At 34.3% G+C, this 16,411-nt stretch overlaps 2 protein-coding genes across 2 annotated transcripts; one reads left to right on the plus strand and one right to left on the minus strand.

The window, feature by feature from the left end:
• Positions 1 to 3,204: 3,204 nt before the first annotated feature.
• On the plus strand, positions 3,205 to 10,688 carry LOC141824206 (cytoplasmic tRNA 2-thiolation protein 1). The gene is made up of 11 exons (XM_074711447.1): positions 3,205 to 3,441; positions 4,784 to 4,898; positions 5,156 to 5,298; positions 7,116 to 7,235; positions 8,175 to 8,287; positions 8,365 to 8,457; positions 8,553 to 8,593; positions 9,043 to 9,109; positions 9,225 to 9,336; positions 10,069 to 10,283; positions 10,363 to 10,688. Exons 1-10 carry the CDS (start codon positions 3,334 to 3,336, stop codon positions 10,243 to 10,245), a joined length of 1,089 nt encoding a protein of 362 aa, XP_074567548.1. The 5' UTR covers positions 3,205 to 3,333; the 3' UTR covers positions 10,246 to 10,283; positions 10,363 to 10,688.
• A 469-nt stretch (positions 10,689 to 11,157) lies between these two features.
• LOC141824019 (serine/arginine-rich splicing factor SR45a-like) lies at positions 11,158 to 16,150 on the minus strand. The gene is made up of 7 exons (XM_074711240.1): positions 16,025 to 16,150; positions 15,912 to 15,931; positions 12,848 to 12,979; positions 12,652 to 12,751; positions 12,426 to 12,575; positions 11,832 to 11,898; positions 11,158 to 11,686 (listed from the first exon to the last, which is right to left on the minus strand). Exons 1-7 carry the CDS (start codon positions 16,025 to 16,027, stop codon positions 11,448 to 11,450), a joined length of 711 nt encoding a protein of 236 aa, XP_074567341.1. The 5' UTR covers positions 16,028 to 16,150; the 3' UTR covers positions 11,158 to 11,447.
• Between the last annotated feature and the right edge of the window lie 261 nt (positions 16,151 to 16,411).

The raw sequence follows: 16,411 nt of genomic DNA on the forward strand, positions 1-16,411 counted from the left end.
GACCACCCCCAGAGATGTGGCTACTGGGATTATCATTTTTTTTAAGAAAGAACTGTGAGAGGGTACTTTCAAAAAAAATGATAATCCCAGTTAGTCGCATTGACTCAATCCCTGAGGTAACCAGTCAGGTCCCACGGAAGTTTCTCATCGGGCATCAGGGTAAATCGAGAAGCGCACGCAGTGGCAAACTCAGATGCCCAGTATCCTTTGATTGTGATCCTCATTTGGAGGAAAGGGATCGAACCGCGGGCTGGGTGACAACCTGGATGTCCTACCGCGGTACCATGGCCCCGAGGACAAGAGGGTACTTTCAAACAAAAAATGATAATCCCAGTAGCCACATCTCTGAGGGTGGCCGGCCCGGTCCCACGGAAGTTTCCCACTGACCACCAGGGTAGATCGGGAAGCGCATACGGCGGCCAATCCAGATACCCAGCATTCTTTGATTGTGTTCCCCATTTGGAAGAAAATTCCTGCAAATACGCCGTAGTTGGAGATCGAACCGCGGGTCCCTGAGTTACAACCCGGATGTCCTACCGTTGCATCATTGCCCCGGGGACCAAGAGGGTACTTTTAAGATTATATATATAGGAGTTTTATCCTCTTCAGATTTATAATGTGATGGTAAAAAATAGGAGAAATGATACTTAGCATGAAAACTCCCAACATGAATGGAGCATGACACTCACATTGGCAGTGGGTCCCTTGTGAGTGTCATACTCCATTCATATTGGATTTATCATGCTAAGTATCATTTCCTTGAAAAATAGAACAAAAACTTATTAAATAATAAAAATTTAAATTTCAATCAAGACATATTATATTTAAAAAATTATTAGATTGTTCATCATAATTCATCTATATTTTTTAAATTTATTTGAAATGATTAAATTGTTCATCATAATCTATTTATACTTTTTAATTTATTTTGATATGGATAAAAATTTTCGACTATTAAATCGAATAATCAATCACTTTTAAATTTGATTAAATCATTAAAAAAAAAAAATCTACCATCTTCTTTCTTTCCTTCTTGATTACGCAACGTACGTGGCGTTATCGTCATGGGATGCCACGTGGTAGTCGATCAGGTGATCGCAGCTGATTGTGAAAAAAAATTTAAAAAAAATGCATGACCCACCACTGTCATCTTTCAGAACTCTGCCTCATCATGACATTCTCCGTTGAAAATTTTAACATATTTCTTTCATCTGCGTCAACATGGCATTCTTTGAAAATTTTAACATATTTTTTATGCAGCTATAAATTTTTTTTTAAAAATAATTTAAAAAATTAGAATTCAAATTTAATTGGTAGAGAAGAAATTAAAATCGTCTACCATTCAAATTAATCAATCAGATAAAAATATCTAGATTATAAAAAAAATTAAGTATTAAAATAGTCAAAAGATCAATCCTTATTTTAAAAAACTGAAAATATTAATATATTTTTCATAGCTGTTATAATAAATAAATAAATAAATTTAATTTGATTAGAAATATTATATAAAGAGCTATATATATATATATATATACTTAATTTTATTAATTTGTATTATATAACAAGTAAATTAATCAAACTTTAAAATGATTATCCTAATACAAATCAACTATAATGTAACTATCACACATCGCTGCTATAAAAAATTTAAAAAAAAAACTCAAATGACTTTAAAATTTGCCTTTTTAATAAAAATAATAATTAAAGGTAACTTTTTATTTTAAAAAAAGGATAATCGAACATAGCAACAACTGTATTGGCTGTTTGGGTTCGATGTGTCGCCGTTGCTGCAAACAGGCCTCGAGGCTAAATTAGCTCTCTCAATAGAAATTAAATTGCTTAAGATAATAAATCTAGATGCAATGAAATTATCATAATCTTGGTATTGTTTATGCAATTCATTTTTTTCAATTCTAAGACCACGTTCTATGTATAATAATGAATCCAATTCTATTATTATTCTATCATTAATAACAAAATCAATTAACAAACAGATTTTATATATATATAAATTCAGATCTAATAATAAAAATTCATATTTATAATTAATTAGATCATTTAATAAATTTATTCCATAATAATATAAATTCATATGATACAAAATCTAACACCTTTTATCTTTGGCAAAGCTACGAAAGGCGAAAGCTGATGGAATGCGGCACCAACCTCGGGAATGAAAGCTACAGAGCAAGCATGTGTTCATGTCCCTAGCTAGCTTAGCTCGCTCGCATTATTATTGCTTGCGATTCCCTAGCTCACGTTTAGTCGTGATCAACTGTAATTTTTCAATTTACTTTCTCATATATAATCATATGACTGATCGTATGAGACCGCTGGAGTGACGGATTCCACTTTTTATAAAAGAATTCAAAATTTTTATGGCTTCCAAAGCATAGCTGAGTTAGTTACGACACAATAGATTTACAGAAGATAATAAGGATTTGAATCTCGATGAAGTCGAGACAATAACTTCCTCTATCATGGTCAATTACAATTTCTTAATTTATCTCCTCACATATGGTCGTATGGACAATTAATCTAAAAACACTCTGATCGTTATAAATTGAATATATGATATATCAATAAAAAAAGATAGTATTGTTTAATTAGAGATCTATTTGAACAGAGTAGAGAAGCTTCTCCAGGTATCTATGAATATTGAAGGCTACAAAAGAGAAGCAGCATGGTCTCCTCCAAAGAACGAATGTGTTAAATGAATCAAATGATTCCCAAATGAATTTGATATTAGATTTGATAAATTAAATAAATAAACTTAAATATATTGATATTAAATTTATTAATATTCATGAATAAATATTATGAATTTTGAACAATGTTCAAATATTTATTAATAATTTTTTTATCAATATACTAAATAAATAATTTTAATGAATAAAAATTCAACCACCAATCAAACAAAAATTAAATTGAGCTCTACTCTTCTCTTCCCTTCTGTCTCAAAGAGTTTCGAGGCTTTGAATTAATGTAACAAAAATAATTAGACGAAGGACTTTCTAAAAAATAATTAATATTTTTAAAATATATATATATATATTTTCATGAATGAGTAAATTTATGTTAAATTAATTATACATTATATTTATAATATTCAAAGCCACGACGTTAATCAAACCTGCCCAAAATCTTTCGGCCCATTTTTAGGTTTTACGGCCCATAAACATAAGCAAGGCGAATACCGCGACGTTCTCTTGTCCTCGGCGGAGGCACGGCGGCGATACGCCTTCCTGTTCGCAGGTTTAGGGATCGATCTCCCCTCCCCTCCCCTCCGCCCAGTCCTCTACCCCACTCGAGTTGCGGCAGGGGTCAGTGTACATGGAGGATCCCGACACCAGCTCGAGGCCGAAGAGGGCAGCCGCGCGTCTCTGCTCCATCTGCAGCCAAAGGCAGGCTGCCCTTAAGCGACCTAAAACCTCGCAGCAGGTACTACTTTTTCCACTCTATTTCGTAGGAGGGATTGTTTATGCGTTGGAATTGGAATCGTATTGGAGGGGAGAATGTTATGTTGTGATTCACTTTTTTTTTGTTTAACTGTTGCAGATTTTTTGAGGTAGGACAAGTAAACTTGTAAAGATAATTATTATCGTCAATTTTTGTTACCTAGGAATTGTGGATCATCTTAAAAATGCAAACTTGCATAACTTAGTCTGTTGAAGGGGGAGAAGTGATTGACACGGCTCCTAAAATGCCTGATTCCCTAATGCCAAGTCATTATCACTGGACCAACATTATGGAGCAGCGAAACTTAGAAGAAAAAAATGTGAATGTGAATTCATGTTTTCATATGGTTTCAAAAAAGCTGTAAGCTTCAACAAGCCCGGATCATCTTTTAAACTTGACTCCATAAAAACCTAGTGAAGATATGGCAGACAGAAAAGTAGCTCTATGTTCCTATCTGACAATAGCATGCCATAATCAAAAGGTACAGCTGCTCAAGTTTCCAGACTTAACATATATGTAACCTTTGGTTCCATTCTAAAAAGTGAGAAATTAGCACTAGTTGGTGGAGTTGGTACTTTTAGAATCAAGTTCAAACCATCTGGTACACATTTGTTATCAGGTATCTACACAATTTTAATATTGTAGTTCATGAGGTATCTGTACAATTTAATATTGTATTTATAGTGGTAGCTCCACAATACCCGATAATTTTTTTGGCAGATATTTATGAGCACAATAACAAATCCTACTCAATGTAGGATGCAAAAGCTACACTAGATGCACTAATCATCCATATTTCCTGATGATCTTGATGTTTTTTCTATGCAATTAACATATATCCTTAAATGTGGAATATGCTAATATTGGCGATGATATTGTTGACGATTGTAGCTTAGATGTCTTACTGGACAATTTCACTTATTGTGAAAAGAAAGGAATCTGTAGCTAACCAATAGCCTTAGATTAAGATTAAGATTAAGATGAAATTACTATTGCTTATTTTGGATTCCAAATTTCTGTGGGAGGACCTTTACCGATTTGCATTCTGAGGTGGGTTCAAATTAAAGCTTCAATGACATGATGGGGATGATCTAAAAATTGGGAAATATATCTTCCTTTGAGGCCTATATTTCTAACACAAACTAATTGCAATTTCATAGGAACAAGTTTGACATGATGGGGATGATCTAGAAATTGGGAAATATATCTTCCTTTGAGGCCTATATTTCGAACACAAACTAATTGCAATTTCCTAGGAACAAGTTGAATGTTACAGATGTAAAATGGCATACACTCAACGAATATTTCATTTTGTTTTTTGTAGATTTGTAAGGAATGCTTCTACATTGTTTTTGAAGACGAGATACATAAAGTCATTATGGATAACAACCTATTTAGACCTGGTGAGCGTGTTGCAGTTGCAGCTTCTGGAGGAAAAGGTGAATGCCAAGTTCTTACAAGTATCACATGCTGAGTCATATTTATTCTTTTCCCCTTTAACAAAAAATATGTTTGTCTATACAAAGTGAAGCTTCTTTGTTAACACAGTGCTTCTGCAGGAGTTTACTGGAAACTTTTACTGTCATGTTCCAAGATTAAATAGTTTCAGTCTCCAGTTAATTAGAATTACCTCAGCTCAAAGATGGATCCTTTTTCTAATTTCCTCTCACACAAATGACAAATTTCTTCTATGCAGATTCAACTGTTCTTGCATATGTTATGTCACAGTTGAATCGCCGACACAACTATGGATTAGATCTCTTCCTTTTATCTGTTGATGAAGGCATTACAGGTTACAGAGATGATTCACTTGAAACTGTTAAAAGAAATGAAATTGAGGTATTAACTTAGTTAAGCTGCTACTTTCTAAGGCTATGGTATAATTACCATATTAGGAATTCTTCTTTTATTAATTGAATTTAGTTACTTCTTGATTTTTTTTGTAGCGGTTCTGTTATATTATTATGTTCATACTAGATTGAATTTTTTTTTAGCCAGGTGAGTATAAGTAATCTAGGTTATTATCATTTCATATTGCATTTTGTTATTTATTTTGCAGTGCATAAGTTATTTTTAACTGTAAGATACTATTGATTTAATCATGGTCGTTAAAGTTGGCCTTATATGGATACAGATTGCTCCAACTGGATAGGTACATGCATAAACAGTTCCAGTTTTTCTCATAAAATTGAGCATCTCAATAAGATTGTGGAGAAGTTTGAAAAACTAGAACTTCTAAAACTAACTAGAAATGAGTTATATATTTTTTTTAGAAAATTGATCAAATCAATTGAAATTTGTTCAACTAGATAGTGCAAGTGGATTGAATTTTTTAAAACTGGGATTGAAACCTAGCAAAGTCACACAAGGACCAAAAAATTCTTTGTTACTCGCTTGAATTGCTTAGCTTTGAGTTTTATCTAAAGCTTGAGGATCATTTATTCACTCAATTCAACTTTGCCACTATCGTGGTTGTCAACTCAGCCAATTGTGATACAAATTGGCCAAGTTGGATTGTAAGTGATAAGAGCTGATCCAATTCTGGCTGATGACTCAGAAGTGTGTTCGGGGTTTGCTGGAACACTATAGATGCAATGGGAATTCAATGGGAATATATATCTCATTGTAACTGATCAAATCAAGAAAAATGGAGAGGGATCAGTGATTTCTCAAAATTGATTGATTTCTGCTGAATTATTATTTTGGGCCAACCAGAAGGAAGACATGGAAGAAAAGAAAATGCACTGGAAGAACGAAGCTCTTCCATTGGTTGCAATTGCCACTGCTAAGATATCCACATCGCATCCCTTGCTAGAGCCACTTGAGGGAAGTGTCCAACTGACATGATGTCACGAGTTCATGTTCATGTTCATGAGGAAGAGAAAATTGGGCTATGGGATAGTTGGAAGCAAAGGACGAGATTGAGCTTTATGGCTTTGAGAGAAGAGGAATGAGGAAGACAGATCCAAGCTCACAAGAAAAGGATGGCTTCGTTCATGAGCACTAGCATAATAAGCTAATAATTAATATTATTACTAATTGGTAATGCTATAATAGTAACTTAATTATATACTAATTGTTAATTATATATTGTCACTCATTAGCAATAGTATTAGATTTTTCATAGGTAAGATAAATCATAGTAAATTGAGATAATAACAAATTATAAATTATTGTTATCCGGATATGTACGATGCTGCCTAGTTTTTATATTACCATGCCATGTGTAAGCATAGTTCTGGAATAAAGGATAATATGCATTATTCAACTGCTTGTATCTTTGCCCTACCATGCCATGTGTAGGCATAGTCCTGGAATAAAGGATAATATGCATTATTCAACTGTTTGTATCTTTGCTCTTCCCTTGTGGTACCGCTGAGGTAAAGAAATGTAGCCTTGAAACACCTGTATTTTAGACAATTAACAGCCATTGATTCTTTTCCTCCAAAGAGCATATCTGCATCTGATGTATCATGAACTAAATTTACTGTCTCAAAGGCTGATAACATCTACTGTTTTAACCCCTATTGGTTCTGCTATTATACTACTCTAGTTATTGCCTGTTTTTGAGATTTTATGATTTATGGTCCCATCTTAATGAAGTTAACCCATCCTTTTATATCATTTAAGTTATTAGCGTTACAAATCTGCTGCAGTATGGATTGCCCCTGAAGGTGGTTTCTTACAAAGATCTGTATGGTTGGACAATGGATGAGATAGTGAAGGCAATAGGCTTAAAAAACAATTGTACTTTTTGTGGAGTATTTCGTCGGCAGGTATCATAAGTTACTTAGTAGATTGTGCACTAGTAGAATTTCCTTTTTTGCCTCTTTGGTTGCCCAGCTTTTTAAGTTGTAAATATCATTTTACAGATTTTTTTTTAAAATTCTGAAAAGATCTGGTCCTAAAAGCTCCTCTCAAATTTAATGGCTGATATATAAATTAATTTTAGAATATTAAAACAAAGTAGCTCTGCTAACTAAATCCTGTTTTTGTTCTTTGTTCCCATTCTTTTGATCTTTGGTATGTGTTTGTAAAGTGAAGAATATAATGACGTGTGGATCTAGAAATCACTTGAGCATATCATTAAATTAATTAATTAAATAAGTTACATTCGATACTATATTTCAACAAAAGAAAATTGCTAGCCTGTATTACCATTATTATAATTAAAAGGGGGATTGAGGTTCAGATTTTATTGTAGCCATCTTCGTCAGCCTCCACTTGCCCAGTGTCTACCATTATCTGGTGTTTACTTGAAGGGGTGGAAATATGAGAGGAAGGAGATAGATTATATGAGAAGAGATAAAAAAAAAACAAATAGTATTACATTACTTGTTTGCTTGAACAAAACCAAAAGAAAGATAGTAATGCGACTTATGTTGTTTCTATTAGAAACTCAAACCTCAAACTTCCTTTTTTCCCTCTACATAATTGTGTGGAAAATAAATGGAGGAATTAGATGGAATTTCCTTAATTCTTCTCTTCTTTTAACAAATTCATTTCTTTCTTTATTTTTTCCTCCCATTTCTGTCCAATTAAACACACCATTAGTATGAGTATGGTTACTACCATATGTATTTGCATCTCTCCTTTGAATGTTAATTTTTTATTCCTTACATCTAGGGACCGCTCTCTTTAATGCTTCATTTGTATTCCTTATATGAAGAGTCAATCTTGTGATAATGGACAGTAGGATGCCATGTTACTTGTAGGCTCTAGATCGAGGTGCTGCATTAATGAAAGCAGATAAAATTGTTACTGGCCATAATGCAGATGATATTGCTGAGACTGTTCTATTGAATATTTTGCGGGGTGATATTGCTAGGTAATGTACTCTCCAAATTTCGCTTACTGCTAAAATTTCTCTAGTAAATAATAATCACAATCATGGACTTCTTTTAGGTTGAGTAGGTGTACATTCATTACTACTGGGGAAGATGGGCCTATTCCAAGATGCAAGCCTTTCAAATACACTTATGAGAAAGAAATTGTTATATATCCTTGGCAATGAAATTCTTTTATGCAGTCTTTGTATGTTTATCGAGCTAATTTATCAATGTTAAAACTGCCAGACCTTAACAAAGTTTCACGTATGCATACTTCAAGAAGCTGGATTATTTCTCCACCGAATGTAATCTATCGTGCCCTTCCCTTATTTATACTTTTTGTCCGCTGAGATTTGGCATGCACATTTAGAATAAATGGTGATTAGGGGAACTTATGTAGTAGCTTGTCAAGTACAGCCAGATTATTAAATGGGAAAATTATGTATATGAAAATGGGTCATGGCTGCTATTTTATGTGTGCTAGCACTGCAGAACAGATTTAGTGCATGACTCAGGACATGCTGGTACCTGAATGACCATATCGCCTATATTGTTAGGATGCAGCTAATATAAATGATCTCCTTTTCTTTTGACTAATATATTGATTTGTAGATTTACCAGTTCCCAGAAATTTGTTGTGTGTATTGGCTTTCTGAATTTTTTGTCATATGTTTTGCACACACCAGACTTATATGTTATGCAGAGCACTTTTATTTCATCTCATCAATTCATAGTACTGATAATGAATGTGCAGGCATTTACTCACCTAATGCATATCGTGGGTTTGCTCGTGAATTTATCAAGGATTTGGAAAGAATAAGGTAAATTCTTTGCCTATGTCTATAATTCAAAGCTGGATTAAATAATCGTATGCACATAAATAAATTTAGGTTTCCTAGTAGAGATTATGCAACTAATCTTCTCTTTCTCCTGCAGGCCTAGAGCTATACTAGACATTATTAGATCAGGTGAGAATTTTCGAATTGCGACATCCACCAAGTTGCCAGAGCAAGGAATCTGTGAACGTTGCAGTTATATTTCTAGCCAGGTACTAAAACCACACCTTTTCATTGCTCAGAAGTTTTTAGGTTTATAGCTATTCCTTTCACCTCTCTTAATTACTTTTTTCTGCCAGACCACCAAATAGGAATTTGATTTGCTAATGTTGAACTTCTAATTGTTGAATCTAATCTTACAGGAAAAGCACAGTAGTTTAAGATTTTCTGAAAGTTCATGATGTTTCTTTTACCTAAAAGGCAGTTTAGTTTGTAATTCTAAATTTGAAACCTATGAATTGGTGATATGCGGGCATTTGTCTTGTTCAATTTGAAGCTCTCAAGAAACCATCGTCATGGAAAACTCAATTTTTGCTGTTCAAGGAGCAGAGACAATGGCTGAAGCCTGAAGTGACATGCTTTAGTTGGACTTCATTAATTTTATTGCATTTTGGTTTACATCCTTCTTTCATTTGATGCTGATAGAATAAAGATAGAGATATTCATATATAAATATTCGATGGATGTGGTCGGAACCTTTCCTACTTATTATTATTACGGATTATTATACATGTTTAGCCAGATAGCATAGCAGCACAATTTTTAGTAAAAAAATAGGTATTCTTTTAAGCAGTATTTCTGACATGATTGCTTGGTATTGCAACTTGCTTTTTTTTTTCTTGGTTATATTTTCATATATGTTTGTGATTTTTCCATCAGATGTATACTTGATATATTAACACTGACAGATGATTTTTTATTTTATTTTTCAATCTGAATCACAGAAGCTGTGCAAAGCATGTATGTTGCTCGAGGGATTGAATCGTGGTCTCCCAAAACTCGGTATCGGAAGAACAAGAGGCAACAATGATCTGAAGAAGCAAGGGGAACACAGAAATTCTGTTCCAAAAATTACTGATTCCAACTTACAGAGCAAACAATGTGGATCTCTTGACTTCTGAGCAACTATGACAGATTCCGAACTCCTCAGTTTGGAGTAGTAAGTCGCTGGAAGTGAAAGCCTACACAGTAGCTAATGAAATCTTTGTGAGGGCCATGACAGCTCTTTTCTTTTTCAGGTCATTATCGGAAAAAGCATCGTAACTCAAGATCTGGTACACACAATGGCGTCAGCGTTCCATCTGTTCGTTATGGGAACCCATCTATAATTTCTTTAGGAAAGACGAAAGAGCTTGGATATCGAGAAGTTGTAGGGGAAAAGTGATCTAGCAAATGAGTGAAGAACTGATGCTTCAGCTGATACGAGACTAAATTGGGGTGTCATAGATTGTCACAAGTCCCCGAATAGAAGTATTCCATTAATTTAGTTTGTTGGCCAACTTGGTACAAATAAAGAAAGATTTTATTGTGGCAATGGGTTTTGACAAATAAATTAGTAAACTTCGAAGTCTCCACCTTGAAGTTGTGGCAACAAGCGCATACGTACTTTGCGCGTAATAGAAAAAACACTACGAATGCACAAAATCATAAACCTTGTGATCCTACATGTTGAAAGAACCTTGTGAGTAGCATTTGATCGAGCCAAGAACAGAAATCTACAAATATAAGAGGAATATTCACCTCTAAAATTAATCAGATGAAACTTAGATACCTAAATTATCAAAAACCAAAACCAAATATTCATGTACTTATTTCTAGATGAGTGGAATAAACACTAATTCATTGAGCCTCTTACACCATCAGGGCACCACCGCCTTTTTTTTCTTGCCTTCCACGAACCCAAACATCATCATCAGTGATGGTTGCCACTATTTCAAAATAAACTTGTTTAGCTCATCTGCAATTGTCTAGCGTATTTTAAAACGGATTTACACCCTAAAATTTACATTTGTACAAGTAAACTAAATAAAATGTTTCAACTCAAAATCGTTCGACACAGTAAACTGAAATCCATTAAGAAAATTTTCTAGGTGCAGCATTGGCTTCTGCCCATTGTAGCAACGGTGAGGCACAAATGACTCAAAAATTCTAAAACGACCAACTGCTTACCATGAGTAATATCCACGATAACATGAGCGACATACAATAGATGTTTGATAAGTCGACAGCTAGAATAGTATAAGTCCCTGAAGTTTAAAGCTCTTAATATCGAACATAATTAGAAGCAGAATGAAGAAACCGACACCAAGTCCAGGCACGAAATCTATCGTGGATAGCCATTGACACGACGCCCAAAGGATGCTCTCTCTGGGCTTCTATAACCATAAGGAGAAAAAGACCTTGATCGTCCTCTTCTGTACCTGCTATCATAATAAGGTGATCTCCGAGGCGAGAAATCTCGGCCACCTCGATAAGGAGAGTGTCTAGGAGATCTACGGTAACCACCGCCATACTCATCACGGCTGTAACCTCCATAGTATCTGTCTCGCTCACCTCTACGGCCTGTCAGAGACACATTAGAATCAATATTAGAGAAAAATAACTGAGTGTTTCAGAAATGATAGTTGAACACTATAAGAAACATGAATAGTTATTCGTGATAAATTCAAGATAGTAACTGATCAAATTTTAGTAAGGATAAACTCACCATCTCTCGTGCTAACCACGCCAAGGTATTTTCCAGGTGTAGGTGTCCGTGCACGCCCCCTCCTCGACTGAAAAGAAACAAGAAATTAGGTCACTTCTTTACGCTTGCCTCCAAACTCAGTAAATCATCTTCATACAACAAGGGTATGTTGTACAGATCTACAAAAAGGCCAAGGATAAGACAGCTTGGTCACTTGGGCAAATATTTACTGAAGCATTCAAGGCTTAGAGAAACATAATCAAGCTGCAACAACCAGCCATATCTGAATGCAACAGATGAGGTACCATTAAGTCCAAGTATGAGTTGGTAATGTCCGTTGATTAGTTGTGAGAGTGGTGAGAGTTGAAGAAGAATGCTGAAGTTGTTAAGTTGGAAATTTTTGGTATGTTTAGTTGATCTGATGCATGGAAAACTTGTTAAGCTGGCCATTCATCAAGCTGTGAGAGTTAAGTTGATATTGATGAACACATCATCTTTGAATGCTGCCAACAAATCTGATGCAAATTCTGAATGTAACCAAAGAATCTCCAAGTTAAAGAATGAGAAGGCCATGCCACAACTATAATAGTCAACAAAGGTATGGAACAATTCTACCTTCTCCACTGTTATGTACCGTCCTTCAAGGATTGACTGGTTGAGGTACTTGATACAACGATCAGCATCTTTTGCAGTGTCCATAGTCACGAATGCAAAACCACGAGAAACACGTGTACGAGGTTCAACAACTAGGTGACATCCCACAACCTAAGAAAAGGATATCAAGGCCTTACACAATGATAATAATTGAAAATAGAAAATAAAAAATGTAGAATCAACATGCCTTTCCCTCCCTAGAGAAGTGATGTTCCAAATCCCTGTCTGTAACCCTGGATGAAAGACCAGTTACATAAAGAGTATTTCCAGTATTCACTGCCTCATCCCTGCAGTCAACTTGGCAATGAGAATAGCTAAAGATATCAAACAGAAAAATAAAACATACCACAAGAACTTAAAGTTCAACATGAGAAAAGATAAACCTGTCACGACTTCCAGAGGGAGATCTTGCTCGATTCCTTAGTGGAGGAGACCGAGACCTTGAGCGAGACAAATCCCTAGGAGGAGATCTTGATTTGGAGTGACCTCCATATGGAGATGGTGAACGAGAGTACCTAAGAAAGCAATAAGCAGAGTTTGAGATGGTAAAAAATAAGGGATAAAACGACATTGGAGTATATATATAATGTTTATTCCAAGTCTAGTGATTGCATTTACAAGGATATTCAAAGAGAGACAAGTAGTGAAAGAAAAATACAATTATGGAAATAAAGCAGAAATAGAGACTCATAGAGAGTTGGATGCAACAATGAATAAGATGCAAACTACTACGTTCAAGTTCAAGTAGTTGAATAGTCTCCAACAAAGATGATGATTGCTTCCAACTGTCCACTCAGATGGCATATCAAGCACAAAGGACATTGTAGAAAAAGGAAGACTTATCTCCTATGGTCTATTAATATCTACCAGCTGCTAACACCCACAACATCATCACATCTCATAACCACATAATGAATTACATAATAAATAATTAGAATTATATATACAGCTAACAATTAAAATAAATTACATAATTTACATCTCAACTTTTTGGCTTTTTATTAACATAAAATATATATAATATTTTAAATTTTATTACTATTTTAAAATCTAAATATCTTAGTGATTGAATTATTATTTTAATTATACTATCCATTGATCTAAAAACATTATTTAAAGATTTATTATTATATTATTAAATAATGAATTTTATAATTTAGTAAATCATAAGATAGTTTTATCTATTTTTATCTTTAAGTATGATTTGGCCACTATTATAAATAATAGTTTATATTTTGTGTTAATAAAATCTGAATTTCAGCATCATATTTTTAATTATTTAATATTATGTTACAATATTACTGTAACAAGATATGTAGAATAGTTAAATATTCAATCTTAACATTTTATTATTCGTTTAATTTTGATATTAATTTTTTAGAGGTATCTACAAACTACTTTGGGAAATTAGTTTTTGAAAGCACCCTTCAATGTGACTGCTGTATTTTTAGTTAAAGGTAATTTCAACATTTTAAAAACACCTTATTTGACCCCTAAGAGTTTTGACCCCAAGCAGTTTGGAAAGCATTTCTAAACCAGGCATAGTACCCTTATCTTCTGATTGAAAAGATATATATATCAGCATATACCCTGCTTTTGGTTTGTCTATCCTAAATGTGAATAGCACAAAAGTGATGAACTAATCATGATAATTAAACAGGAATGTGGAAAACATAAAAGGATTCCAAATGGTTGATAATAGTGACAGTGGAGGGAGTATCCTAGAGAAATTCTAAGCATTTCATCATGTTTCTTAGACATTCCAACCTTTTGTGGATAGGAAATTTAATTTAGGTCAAACAAACCTAGGCAGTCCCCTCCATTTATACATTCCTCAAGCTAGAATCAAGCTAGCTTAAAAATATTACCTAATTCCAACTTGTTACAAATACTTAGTAAATCTATTAACTGATCTAATGAATGACTTAATGATGTCCTTAGAATGCACTTTATTTGCTGAAATGATAAACTATTTCTATATGTTTAGTCATCTCATGAAAAACTAGATTAGAGCTGATTTGCACAAAAGCCACAATTATCACCCACAGTATAATTTCATTGTCTCAGTCGGAGCACTATTCAATTTAATTAATTGCTTGAGCAAAATAAGCTCACAATATGATGAGACTCAAAGCCCTATATTTTTTGTCTCTACCCTTGAATTGACTACTCCAGTATGCGATTTTGTTTTTTCAAAATATTTGCCTCATAGATGAACAAACAGGGCTGATGTTGATATAGGAAAGCCTAGATATTTGCCTCTGCACTACCAAATAAAGAGAGGATTGTGATGATCATGAAAGTTGAAAGATATTGTGCTTCCTATGAAGGATTACCCATTTTACTAATCAGGTTTGGAAGATTGTTGCATAAATACTTCATATTTCACTTATTGATAAGTGTTTGCTAAATTATATGTGTTCTGTCACTCATTTAGAAAATAAAACTTATAACATAGTTGGATGATTTCAAATCAACCACAAGTAACCAGTTAGACAGAGTTCTAACTTTTTTTTCTAGAATAAGCATAAAAAAGAAGTCACGATGTTACATCAAGTAACAAAAGAATGCATCTCGTTCAAGATCATGACACCGCTTGGGCCTCATGTGTGACAACCTAGCAGATTGGACAAAAGATCACAGAACGGAGGATATGGCAAATGCAGTCTACATATCGGTTAAAAAACATAATTGGATCAATTTTTACTTTGTTTCCCATGTGTTATACATCATATGGTCACACATTTTTGTGTGAAAAGATAAAACAGATATATCAAAATATACTGATTTTTTGTATATATTAGTCATTTTTATTAATAAAAATATTTTTAAAACTAATGATAGTCCAACTAATGTGTGATGAACTTCAATATAAAATCAATATTGGACCATCTTACCTAATTGACACAGAACCAGATAGTAGCATAAAGAGGAGAAAGATAATTGCACATACGAAGAGAACAATTCTGAAGGAGAGACAGGAGAAGCGAGCAAAGAAGAAGCAAATAGAAGAATTCCAAGTCTATAAGAGAACTAATATTATCCTTTTCTACCTTTCTCATCCTAGTCAGCTTGGTATCAGAGTTGCTTTTTGCAACACCAACATTACTACATAGTTCACGAATCCAAAATCCAAAAATTCCTAGTTAGATAAGAGTTGCCATATGTACTTCCTCTTAACTTAGATAAGCGTTGTAAGTCAAAGATAATTCGCAGCTACAGGAGAAAGCAAGAAGGTTCTTTTAATCATGACCTTTATAAAGGGGATCTGAATCATCAACGCCTAACAAGAAAGGAACCATCCACAAATATTCCGAGCGTGAAAAATTAGATAGCCACAAATCACAGCATGAATCAAAACATGGAACAAACAAAAATCTGACAACTAAAATAACCAACACAAAATAGGAACAATCCGAAAGGAAAAAAAACGAGATCGGTACATACTTTCCGCGTGGAGAATCCGCCTGCAAGGAGACAGAATACGTCGACGTGAGAAGGATGCAATAATAAAGAGATAAAAGAAGGATGATACACGGAGAGAGAGAGAAAGAGCATACCATTCCGATTAGCCGACGCGGCGAGGCGAGCGACGGTGGAGGAACGGAGAAACCCTCGAGAGCTATCTAGGGTTTGCCCTTCCCTTTTTTGGGGGTCCTTCAGGCGAAAGGAACAAGCCTGTTATCGGAGAGAGAAATCAAATGGCGTGGATCGGCTCGATGATAAAATATATAACTATTTGGAGTCGGTTTAAACTTCTGCGGATTGGGCCGGGCCGCCTGTTATTTGGGCCGTCTCTGTGTTAATGCCGGGCTCAATTGGCATCTCGGATTACGTGGCAAGGGTTGGTTCGGCCTGGCTGAACCGGGCATGATCCACGTGAAAACAAACAATAATAATAATAATAATAATATTGTAAAAAATTATTGCTTTTATTTTTAAAATTT

The sequence above is a fragment of the Curcuma longa genome, chromosome 3, assembly GCF_044706935.1.
Source record: "Curcuma longa cultivar G26 ecotype Majalengka, Jawa Barat chromosome 3, ITB_CL_G26_1.1, whole genome shotgun sequence".
Taxonomy (NCBI): domain Eukaryota; kingdom Viridiplantae; phylum Streptophyta; class Magnoliopsida; order Zingiberales; family Zingiberaceae; genus Curcuma; species Curcuma longa.